Source organism: Bombina bombina, chromosome 4 (assembly GCF_027579735.1).
Source record: "Bombina bombina isolate aBomBom1 chromosome 4, aBomBom1.pri, whole genome shotgun sequence".
In the NCBI taxonomy this organism is placed as follows: domain Eukaryota; kingdom Metazoa; phylum Chordata; class Amphibia; order Anura; family Bombinatoridae; genus Bombina; species Bombina bombina.
Window position 1 is genome coordinate 877502087 of NC_069502.1, and position 12975 is coordinate 877515061.

The 12975-nt window shown below is 39.0% G+C and overlaps 1 protein-coding gene across 1 annotated transcript in view; it reads left to right on the forward strand.

The window, feature by feature from the left end:
* LOC128657402 (oocyte zinc finger protein XlCOF7.1-like) overlaps positions 1 to 12975 on the forward strand; it is a 186845-nt gene that overhangs the window by 133171 nt on the left and 40699 nt on the right. Inside the window, exon 9 of the mRNA XM_053711739.1 lies at positions 1130 to 1231. Coding sequence (XP_053567714.1) covers positions 1130 to 1231 — 102 coding nt within the window. The remainder of the gene's footprint in view (positions 1 to 1129; positions 1232 to 12975) is intronic.

Genomic DNA, 12975 nt, shown 5'->3' on the forward strand with positions numbered 1-12975 from the left:
GGGTACATGTGAGTGTTGTGTGTGTGTGTGTGTGTGACATGTGTAAGGTACACGGGGTACATGTGAGTGTTGTGTGTATGTGTGACATGTCTAAGGTACACAGGGTACATGTGAGTGTTGTGTGTGTGTGTGTGACATGTCTAAGGTACACAGGGTAAAGGTGAGTGTTGTGTGTGTGTGACATGTCTAAGGTACACAGTGTACAGGTGTGTGTTGTGTGTGACATGTCTAAGGTACACAGGGTAAAGGTGAGTGTTGTGTGTGTGTGACATGTCTAAGGTACACAGGGTACAGGTGAGTGTTGTGTGTGTGAGACATGTCTAAGGTACACAGGGTATAAAACCAGCCTGATGACAATCCCTTGTCACCACTCAAGGGGGTGCAAACAAACCAAATGGTCCGAATAACACTATACAAGATAATACAATGATACCAATATAAATCAATAGTTACAATGCATATATAATGCTATGACTTATCAGTGCATAGAGTGATCAGTCTCTGTTGATAAGGTCTCCACTTTGACTTGCACTCATTGGTGTCTTTATCCTCAGATGACGGCCGCTCCTTCCCAAAAAGGGGTCAAAAAACGAATCTGTGATAGTGTAAGCAAAACGCAGAAGGGCGCCTCCTAGTGTGATATAGTACATGCAGTATACATATATAAAATAGCAATAGACCGGTACTCACAATTGTGGCAGCACTCACTCGTGCTTAGTAACACCTATTTCTATTGTATATATGTATACTGCATGTACTATATCACACTAGGAGGCGCCCTTCTGTGTTTTGTTTGCACTATCACAAGGTACACAGGGTACAGGTGAGTGTTGTGTGTGTGTGTGACATGTCTAAGGTACAAAGGGTACAGGTGAGTGTTGTGTGTAACATGTCTAAGGTACACGGTACAGATGAGTGTTGTGTGTGACATGTCTAAGGTATGCAGGGTACAGGTGAATGTTATGTGTGTGATGTGTCTGGGGTACACAGGGTACGGGTGAGTGTTGTGTGTGATGTGTTTGAGGGACAGAGGGCACAGGTGAGTGTATGTGTAGGATATTCTAATATTACAATTCCTTGTGCAGTGCTAAGAATAAAAAAAATTAAGATATTTATATGATCTATGCAGATGATGTTAAGACTGAAGTTAATGCTGAACAAACATATGATCTATATGTAGAGAGTCAGCTGGAAGCTGTAAAGCAGGAAATTGGTTACCATATCAATACAGGTGAGTGCACATGTGTGTGATGTGTCTGAGGGATATAGATTATCTGCTCCACTAGGCACAGGAAGGTTTTTTTTATTAACAAGGATAAATACTTTTTTTAAAGCCCTCTCCCCCACTATTGGCTGCTGTGTTCGGATGACAACCACGTGCCGTTATCCACTGCAATGGGGAAAGAAAGGCTACAGAATTGCATGTGATGCAGGATGACATCACAGAGAGGTCACTTGTCCCTCTAGCAATTTGGGATTTCTATATTACAGATGGAGATACAGTAATACAAATCCTGTTTTCGGAATTATTTTATTTTTTTAAAAATGTATCACTCTAGATAAATAGTTTATTTTTCAGTGCTGATATATATATATATATATATATATATAATACTATTTTTAACATTAATCATTTTTATATGGCAATATTTGTATATGCAGATAATTTTAAAGTTGTATTGGAATTATATATTCTCTAATTTATTTATTCTTTCAATTAAAACCGATTTTAGATATGGCAATGTTTGTTTACTGCTATTTATGCTAATGTGTACAAAAATACACATTTGCTTATTGCCTATTAGCAAGATTACTTATTGCCTATTAGCAAGATTGCTAAAGGTATTGAATACAGCAGGCCCCTGCAAAGAACATTGGGGTACACTTCCATATACGAACTATATAGTGCCATCTCACATGCGAGTTCACCCATTTGGGATTTTTTTTGTTTCACAATTCACATATTCTACACCATGAGGTACCCTTTTGTTTTTTCCACATACTAAACCCCACTACATCGTTTCCACTCATTTATTTAAGCTCTCTGTTTGTTTTTTTATCTTTTATATGAGATTATAATCAGAAGTCTGGAATAATTGCCGAAGGCTAGTTTAACCCCTTAAGGACCAATGACGTGCCAGCTACGTCATTCAAAGACTGTCAGTAATGAGGGTGGGGCAGCTACACTACAGAAAAAAATGTATAATATATATATATATATATATATATATATATATATATATATATATATATATATATATATATATATATATATATATACACACACACACACACACACACACATTTCTGCAAACTGGGTACTGGCAGACAGCTTCCAGTACCTAAGATGGCGGCTAATAGGTAGAGGGGGGAGGTTTAGAGAGCTGTTTTTTGGGGGGGTCAGGGAGGCTGGGGGTAAGGGGAGGTTCTACACTGCAGAAAATATAAAAAAAATATATTTTATTAAAAAAAGCCTTATTTCTTTCATGTAATTGGCAAGAGTCCATGAGCTAATGACGTATGGGATATACATTCCTACCAGGAGGGGCAAGGTTTCCCAAACCTCAAAATGCCTATAAATACACCCCCCACCACACCCACAATTCAGTTTTACAAACTTTGCCTCCTATGGAGGTGGTGAAGTAAGTTCGTGCTTGATTTCTATGTTGATATGCGCTTCGCAGCATGCTGAAGCCCGGTTTTCCTCTCAGAGTGCAGTGAATGACAGAGGGATGTGAAGGGAGTATTGCCTATTGAATGCTATTGTCATCCTATCGGGGATCTATTTCATAGGTTCTCTGTTATCGGTCATAGAGATTTCTTCTCCTACCTCCCTTTTCAGATCGACGATATACTCTTATATACCATTACCTCTGCTGATTCTCATTTCAGTACTGGTTTGGCTATCTACTATATGTAGATGAGTGTCTTTTGGTAAGTAAGTCTTATTTTATTTATGACACTCTCAGCTATGGTTTGGCACTTTATATGTAAAGTTCTAAATATATGTTTTATACTTATATTTGCCATGATTCAGGTTAATCAGTATATTTCCTTCTTACAGACTGTCAGTTTCATTTTTGGGAAATCTATATAAATAAAAAAAATTCTTACCTGAAATTTTTTTTTCATTTGATTTTTCTTCTAAATTGCGGGCTGTTAGGCTCCCGGGTGCAAAAAATGCTAGAATTTATTGCGTCATTTATGGCGCAAGACCTTTTTGGAGCGAGAATTACGTTTGTTTGACGTCATTTCCGGCGGCGTAGTTGACGCCGCGAGTTTTCACGTAGTTGCGTCAGCTATGACGCTCATGTTTGTTGCAGACGTTTTTGGCGCCAATAAATTTGTGATTTGTGGGCGTCATACTTGGCGCCAGTTTTTTTTACATTATTTAATTCTTTGTTTCTTTTTGCTTCTGGTTACCAGAGGCTTATTCTGTTTGCATTTTTTCCCATTCCTGAAACTGTCATTTAAGGAATTTGATAATTTTGCTTTATATGTTGTTTTTTCTATTACATATTGCAAGATGTCGCAATCTGACCCTGTATCAGAATCTACTTCTGGAAAGCTGCTGCCTGATGTTGGTTCTACCAAAGCTAAGTGCATTTGTTGTAAACTTGTGGTAACTGTTCCTCCGGCTGTAGTTTGTGTTAGTTGTCATGATAAACTTTCAAAAGCAGACAATATTTCCATTAGTAATAATCCATTACTTGTTGTTGTTCCTTCAACATCTAATGTTCAGGATATTCCTGTTAATGTAAGAGAATTTGTTTCTAATTCTATTCAGAAGGCCCTGTCTGTTATACCACCTTCTAATAAACGTAAAAGGTCTTTTAAAACTTCTCATAAATCAGATTAATTTTTAAATGACTGCCAACATTCTGATTTTTCTATCTCTGATGAGGATCTATCTGGTTCAGAAGATTCTGTCTCAGATATTGACACTGACAAATCTTCATATTTATTTAAGTTGGAGTTTATTCGTTCTTTACTTAAAGAGGTGTTGATTGCATTAGATATGGAGGAGTCTAGTCCTCTTGATATTAAAACCAGTAAACGTTTAAATTCGGTTTTTAAACCTCATGTAGTTATTCCAGAGGTTTTTCCAGTTCCTGATGCTATTTCAGATGTAATTTCTAGGGAATTGAATAGTTTGAGTACTTCATTTACTCCTTCTTTAAGGTTTAAGAAACTGTACCCTTTGCCGGCTGATAGATTGGAGTTTTGGGAAAAAATCCCCAAAGTTGATGGGGCTATCTCTACTCTTGCTAAACGTACTACTATTCCTACGGCAGATAGTACTTCTTTTAAAGATCCTTTAGATAGGAAGCTTGAATCTTTTCTAAGGAAGGCTTATTTATGTTCAGGTAATCTTCTTAGGCCTGCAATTTCTTTGGCTGATGTTGCTGCAGCTTCTACTTTTTGGTTGGAGGCTTTAGCGCAACAAGTACCAGATCATAATGTGTATAGCATTGTTAAACTTCTTCAACATGCTAAAAATTTCATTTGTGATGCCATTTTTGATGTCATTAGAATTGATGTCAGGTATATGTCTTTAGCTATTTTAGCTAGAAGAGCTTTATGGCTTAAATCTTGGAATGCAGATATGACTTCTAAGTAGGGTTGCACCGATACCATTTTTTTAAGACCGAGTACAAGTACTGATACTTTTTTTCAAGTACTCACCGATACCAAGTACCAATACTTTTCTATTGTCATGTGACAGTTTCCCAAGCACATTACAACAGAGTCAGACTAACTAATGTTTAAAGATAGCTTCTTTATAAGTATGAAGAACTGTAACTCAAAATACATTATGAAATATATAAAAAAGGCAGCTTTATTGGCTTGTTGTAACAACTCAAGTAAATTTCACAGAACATGTTAAATAAAACATAAAAATAAATATATAAAAAGCCCCCACTGATTCTAATAAAATAAAACACAAATACTACCTTATTTACTGCACGTAATTAAACTTCGTATTCTAAAATATTTAAGCATTCAACAAGCGTACGATCACTGGAAAATAGGTTTGTTGTATGTGGTTGTGCAATAAAGCTACTTTTTTTTTAATGTGACTTTAGTGGGAAGCTACATTAATGATAAGTCTCTATCTTATTTAGGGTTTCAAGGTGTCCAATATATAACTGGGAGGGGGGGTAGCTAGGGTTGCCACCTGTCCTTTAAAATATAGAACACTAGTTATAAGTTACACATGCTGCAGGGTGTGCAGGAATGAATATGAATAGTGCTGTCCAGAAACACAATACATTTTCCTCCCTGCACACCCTGCAGCATGTGTAACTCATAAGTGTCCAGGAAAACATGGCTGAGGTGGCAACACTAGGGGTAGCGGCGGCGCAGTAGTGGGTGGAGCCACCTCCCTGAAATGAGCTTTTGCAGGTTGGAATGTCTGTGATGGGCACAGCATTCTTTAAGAAGATATAAAACATGCACAGTAATGCACTGGGAAGGAGCACAAACAAATCACCAGACTATATTAGAAGAATGGCCAAGCCACAGCCTTTTGTTATATACTTTTTTTTTTTACTTTCCTCCCTTCTCTGTTCAAATTTTACTACACTACTTATGTAAATGGAATGGTGTTCCTCAATCTACAGCACTTCATCAACCCCTGCACTAGTATAAGCTAAATTATATGGAACTGATCACTTGATATTTGTGTTTTAACTTAAAACACAAATATAAAGTGATCAGTTCCATATAATTTAGCTTATACTAGTGCAGGGGTTGATGAAGTGCTGTAGATTGAGGAACACCATTCCATTTACACAAGTAGTGTAGTAGAAATATATTTTTGCAGACTCGCTTCTTTTGCAAATCACAGCATCAGCACTGAGCACCAAGCAGCTCCTTTCCACCTCTGAGCTACATGCTAGGGGTAGAACTCACTCATTGTCCTCCAAGACAGCTCCAAGTAATACACACATAAATACAGTTAACCAAATAGCTGCCAGAAAAGCTGCTATGCACTGTAAAGTGTAAAGCAATTCACTGCAGTCCTCTGGTGGTCAATGGGTTAACAATTGGATTATTTGAAACTGTCTTGGAGGACAATGAGTTCTACCCCTAGCATGTGGTGCAGATGAGAGGAGAAAGTTATTTTCTATTGTGGCAAATGTCTAAAAAAGAAGTTTAATAGTCAACTCCTTGTCTAACTAGAAGAAATGCCTGGCCACTTTTGTATCAGCTAATCAGACCAGTCAGTGAGACATTTGGATGGGAACATTGGGGGGAAGACATTATGCAGTGGGACACATTGGGGCATCTACCTTGAAATCCTAAACAGCACTGTGTTCCTGTTCCACTTCCTAGTAGTCAGTCTGGGCTCACAGTATGACACAGTAAGTCACATGGGGCAGAGGCACAGGGGAGGAGCACATACGGAGGGGAGAAGATGCTGCACAGTGTGTTACTGGGCAGTGAAAAATAAGCTCACTAAAACGTTTTTTATTTAAACAAGAAAGCATTTTTGAAAAAAGGTTAAACATTAGTATTTTTATTGTACTATGTGACTTCAATGCAATGTGCCCTTCTCTGTGTACTGTAACAATAAAAATACTAATGTATAACGTTTTTCAAAAATGCTTTCCCTTCGTTCTCCACCCTGGTGTCAGACATAGTTTCAGAGCACTTTAACATAGTCCCAGGAGTTGGAGGTACTTAGTCTTGTTTATTAATTATGCATTAAAAACGCCTAAGCAGCGTAGCAGACATAGCAATTTTCACTGATTCTAACACCGGAGTGTGCAGCCAGAAGCATCACAAGTACTGGCACACTCCGGTGTTAGAATCAGTGGAAATTGCTATGTCTGCTACGCTGCTTAGGCGTTTTTAATGCATAATTAATAAACAAGACTAAGTACCTCCAACTCCTGGGACTATGTTAAAGTGCTCTGAAACTATGTCTGACACCAGGGTGGAGAACGAAGGGATTCACATCACGCAACTCGTATGGATTACGTGTGTGTCTTGATTGGGAGTTGGTCTGCATGAGCTGGAGCCTGGGACTACGTATTGCAGAGAGACATTGGGGGTATTTATATATTATTTTAAGTTAGCACTAAGCACTCATTCATTGATGGCTGAAAAGATAGCAGCCAGGTTAGGGGATATTTTTGCTTAAGCCATTATGTCTTGCAAGTCCGTTATTAACTGGAAACAGGGTTGAAAAACACAAACAGCGTTTGAACTTAAGCTAACAGTTCAAACGCTGTTTGTGTTTTTCAACCCTGTTTCCAGTTAATAACGGACCTGCAAGACATAATGGCTTAAGCAAAAATATCCCCTAACCTGGCTGCTATCTTTTAGTAACGGCTGCTGGCTGCAATATTTAAATAATAAAATAATGCACACATAAGCAAAATCCCCTAACCTTGATACAGTCTGACTCCTCCACACGCCGTCGATCTCTGAGTGACTACCTGGTGTTAGCTCCCTGCTGCAATAGCGCGGTCCCCGCCCCTCTCTACTGTAGCTCTCTCTGATTGTATTAGCACAGCAGGAGCTTCCTCACGCAAGGCTCCCTCACGTCCCTCCTTCCCCCACAGGATTAAAAAAGTATCGGCTGAGGCATCGGAGCATTGTAAACAAGTACAAGTACTTGTGAAAATGCTCAGTATCGGCACCGATACCGATACTAGTATCGGTATCGGTGCATCCCTACTTCTAAGTCAACTTTGCTATCTCTTTCTTTCCAAGGTAATAAATTATTTGGTTCTCAGTTGGATTCTATAATTTCAACTGTCACTGGGGGAAGGGAGCTTTTTTGCCACAGGATAAAAAATCTAAGGGTAAATTTAGGGCTGCTAACCATTTTCGTTCCTTTCTTCAGAATAAGGAACAGAAGCCTGACCCTTCCCCTAAAGGAACGGTTTCCAATTTGAAGCCTTCTCCAGTCTGGAATAAATCCAAGCCTTTTAAAAAATCAAAACCAGCCCCCAAGTCCGCATGAAGGTGCGGCCCTCATTCCAGCACAGCTGGTAGGGGGCAGGATTACGATTTTTCAAAGATGTTTGGATCAGTTCAATTCAAAATCATTGGATTCAGAACATTGTTTCTCAAGGGTACAGAATAGGTTTCAAGGTAAGACCACCTGTGAGAAGGTTCTTTCTCTCACGCATTCCAATAAACCCAGTAAAGGCTCAGGCTTTTCTGAAATGTGTTTCAGACCTGGAGTCATCTGGGGTAATTGTGCCAGTTCCATATCTGGAATGGGGTCTGGGGTTTTATTCAAATCTGTTCATTGTATCAAAGAAAGAGAATTCTTTCAGACCAGTTCTGGATCTAAAAATTTTGAATCGTTATGTAAGGATACCAACATTCAAAATGGTGACTATAAGGACTATTCTGCCTTTTGTTCAGCAAGGGCATTATATGTCCACAATAGACTAACAGGATGCATATCTTCATATTCCAATTCATCCAGATCACTATCAGTTCCTGAGATTCTCTTTTCTAGACAAGCATTACCAGTTTGTTGCTCTTCCTTTTGGCCTAGCAACAGCTCCAAGGATCTTCTCAAAGGTTCTCGGTGCCCTTCTCTCTGTAATCAGAGGGCGGGGTATTGCAGTGTTTCCCTATTTGGACGATATCTTGGTACTTGCTCAGTCTTTACATTCTGCGCAATCTCACACGAATCAACTCGTGTTGTTTCTTCAAAAACATGGTTGGAGGATCAATTTACCAAAAAGTTCCTTGATTCCTCAGACAAGGGTAACCTTTTTGGGATTCCAAATAGATTCAGTATCCATGACTTTGTCTCTATCAGACAAGACACGTCTGAAATTGGTTTCAGCTTGTCGGAACCTTCAGTCTCGGTCATTCCCTTCAGTAGCTATGTGCATGGAAGTTTTTGGTCTCATGACTGCAGCATCGGACGCGATCCCCTTTACTCGTTTTCACATGAGACCTCTTCAGCTTTGTATGCTGAACCTTTGGTGCAGGGATTATACAAAGATATAACAATTGATATCCTTAAATCCCAATACTCGACTATCTCTGACTTGGTGGTTAAATCACCACCGTTTAGTTCAAGGGGTCTCTTTTGTTCTTCCAACCTGGACTGTGATTTCAACAGATGCGAGTCTTTCAGGCTAGGGAGCTGTCTGGGGATCTCTGACAGCGCAGGGGTTTTGGAAATCTCAAAAGGCGAGATTACCAATCAATATTTTTGAACTCCGTGCGATTTTCAGAGCTCTTCAGTTCTGGCCTCTTCTGAAGAGAGAATCGTTTATTTGTTTTCAGACAGACAATGTCAAAACCGTGGCGTATGTCAATCATCAAGGTGGGACTCTCAGTCCTCAGGCTATGAAAGAAGTATCTTGGATACTTGCATGGGCGGAATCCAGCTCCTGTCTAATCTCTGCGGTTCATATCCCAGGTATAGACAATTGGGAAGCGGATTATCTCAGTCGCCAGACTTTACATCCGGGAGAATGGTCTCTTCACCCAGATGTGTTTCTTCAGATTGTTCAGATGTGGGGGCTTCCAGAAATAGATCTGATGGCTTCTCATCTAAACAGGAAACTTCCCAGGTATCTTTCCAGATCCAGGGATCCTCAGGCGGAAGCAGTGGATGCGTTGTCACTTCCTTGGAATTATCAACCTGCTTATATCTTTCCGCCTCTAGTTCTTCTTCCAAGAGTGATTTCCAAAATCATAATGGAACGTTCGTTTGTTCTGCTGCTGGCTCCAGCATGGCCACACAGGTTTTGGTATGCGGATCTTGTTCGGATGTCCAGTTGCCAACCTTGGCACTTCCGTTAAGGTCAGACCTTCTTTCTCAAGGTCCGTTTTTCCATCAGGATCTTAAATCATTAAATTTGAAGGTATGGAGATTGAACGCTTAGTGCTTAGTCATAGAGGTTTCTCTGACTCAGTGATCAATACTATGTTGCAGGCTCGTAAATCTGTGTCTAGAAAGATTTATTACCGAGTTTGGAAGACTTACATTTCATGGTGTTCCTCTCATAAGTTCTCTTGGCATTCTTTTAGAATTCCTAGAATTTTACAGTTTCTTCAGGATGGTTTGGATAAGGGTTTGTCCGCAAGTTCCGTGAAAGGACAAATCTCTGCTCTTTCTGTTCTGTTTCACAGAAAAATTGCTAATCTTCCTGACATTCGTTGTTTTGTACAGGCTTTGGTTCGTATCAAGCCTGTCATTAAGTCAATCTCTCCTCCTTGGAGTCTTAATTTGGTTTTGAGAGCTTTACAGGCTTCTCCGTTTGAGCCTATGCATTCTCTGGATATTAAGTTACTTTCTTGGAAAGTATTGTTTCTTTTGGCTATCTCTTCTGCTATAAGAGTTTCTGAATTATCTGCTCTTTCTTGTGAATCTCCTTTTCTGATTTTTCATCAGAATAAGGCGGTTTTGCGGACTTCATTTAAATTTTTACCTAAGGTTGTGAATTCCAACAACATTAGTAGAGAAATTGTTGTCCCTTCGTTGTGTCCTAATCCTAAGAATTCTTTGGAAAGATCTTTCCATTCTTTGGATGTGGTAAGAGCTTTGAAATATTATGTTGAAGCTACTAAAGATTTCAGAAAGACTTCTAGTCTATTTGTTATCTTTTCTGGTCCTAAGAAAAGTCAGAAAGCTTCTGCTATTTCTTTGGCTTCTTGGTTAAAACTTTTGATTCATCATGCTTATTTGGAGTCGGGTAAATCCCCGCCTCAGAGGATTACGGCTCATTCTACTAGGTCAGTTTCTACTTCCTGGGCTTTTAAGAATGAAGCTTCTGTTGATCAGATTTGCAAAGCAGCAACTTGGTCTTCTTTGCATACTTTTACTAAATTCTACCATTTTGATGTTTTCTCTTCTTCAGAAGCAGTTTTTGGTAGAAAAGTTCTTCAGGCTGTTTCAGTTTGATTCTTCTGCTTATAATTTCAGTTTTTTTCATTATAAGATTAAAACTTTTTGATTTGGGTTGTGGATTCTTTTTTCAGCGGAATTGTCTGTCTTTATTTTTTATCCCTCCCTCTCTAGTGACTCTTGCGTGGAGTTCCACATCTTGGGTAGTCATTATCCCATACGTCACTAGCTCATGGACTCTTGCTAATTACATGAAAGAAAACATAATTTATGTAAGAACTTACCTGATAAATTCATTTCTTTCATATTGGCAAGAGTCCATGAGGCCCACCCTTTTTATGGTGGTTATGATTTTTCTCTTGTAAGGTGTATCCAGTCCACGGATCATCCATTACTTGTGGGATATTCTCATTCCCAACAGGAAGTTGCAAGAGGAAACCCACAGCAGAGCTGCAATATAGCTCCTCCCCTAACTGTCATAGCCAGTCATTCTCTTGCAACTCTCAGCAAGCAAGGAGGTCGTAAGAGAGAGTGGTTAAATATAGCTAGTTTATTTTCTTCAATCAAAAGTTTGTTATTTTTAAATAGTACCGGAGTTGTGCTATTTTATCTCAGGCAGTAAATAGAAGAATAATCTGCCTGAGGTTTCTATGATCTTAGCAGGTTGTAACTAAGATCCATTGCTGTTCTCACATATGTCTGAGGGGATTACACAGATGAGGTAAAACTTCAGCGAGAGAATGGCGTGCAGTTTATTCTGCTATCAGGTATGTGCAGTTATAATTTTTTCTAGAGATGGAAAACACTCGAAAATGCTGCTGATACCGGATTAATGTAAGTTAAGCCTGAATACAGTGATTTAATAACGACTGGTATCATGCTTACTCCCAGGGGTAATACCCTTATGATATTTACAATATAAAACGTTTGCTGGCATGTTTAATCGTTTTTATATATACTTTGGTGATAAAACTTTATTGGGGCCTAGTTTTTTCCACATGGCTGGCTTAAATTTTGCCTAGAAACAGTTTCCTGAGGATTTCCACTGTGTTACTATGAGTGGGAGGGGCCTATTTTAACGTTTTTTTGTGCAGTTAAAATTACAAACTAAGACATCCAGATTTCCTCAAAGGCCCTCTGAATGCTATAGGACATCTCTAAAGGGCCCAAAGGCTTTCCATAGTCGTTTATTGGGGAAGGTAGGGCTACAGCTTGCTGTGGCAGTTGGTTGTGACTGTTAAAAAACGTCTATTTCGTTTTTTTTATCCGTTTTTTGAACTAAGGGGTTAATCATCCATTTGCAAGTGGGTGCAATGCTCTGCTAGTCTATTACATACACTGTAAAAAATTTGTTTGATTTACTGCATTTTTTCACTGTTTTTCACTGTTTTTCAAATTCTGACAAAATTTGTTTCTCTTAAAGGCACAGTACCATTTTTTATATTTGCTTGTTAACTTGATTTAAAGTGTTTTCCAAGATTGCTAGTCTCATTGCTAGTCTGTATAAACATGTCTGAAATAGAAGAAACTCCTTGTTCATTATGTTTAAAAGCCATGGTGGAACCCCCTCTTAGAATGTGTACCAAATGTAATGATTTCATTTTAGGCAATAAAGATCATTTTCTGTCTTTTAAAATTTTTTTATCACCAGAGGAATCTGACGAGGGGGAAGTTATGCCGACTAACTTTCCCCACGTGTCAGACCCTTTGACTCACGCTCAAATGGCGCCAAGTACATCTAGGGCGCCCATAGCGTTTACTTTACAAGACATGGCGGCAGTCATGGATAATACACTGTCAGCGGTATTAGCCAGACTACCTGAACATAGAGGTAAGCGAGATAGCTCTGGGGTGAGACAAAATGCAGAGCATACTGACGCTTTAAGAACCATGTCTGATACTGCCTCACAATATGCAGAAGCTGAGGAAAGAGAGCTTCAGTCAGTCGGTGATGTTAATGACTCAGGAAGATACCTGATTCTAATATTTCTACATTTAAATTTAAGCTTGTACACCTCCGCGTGTTGCTTTGGGAGGTTTTAGCTGCTCTGAATGACTGTGATTCCATTGCAGTGCCAGAGAAATTGTGTAGACTGGATAAATACTTGCAGTGCCGGTGTGTACTGATGTTTTTCCAA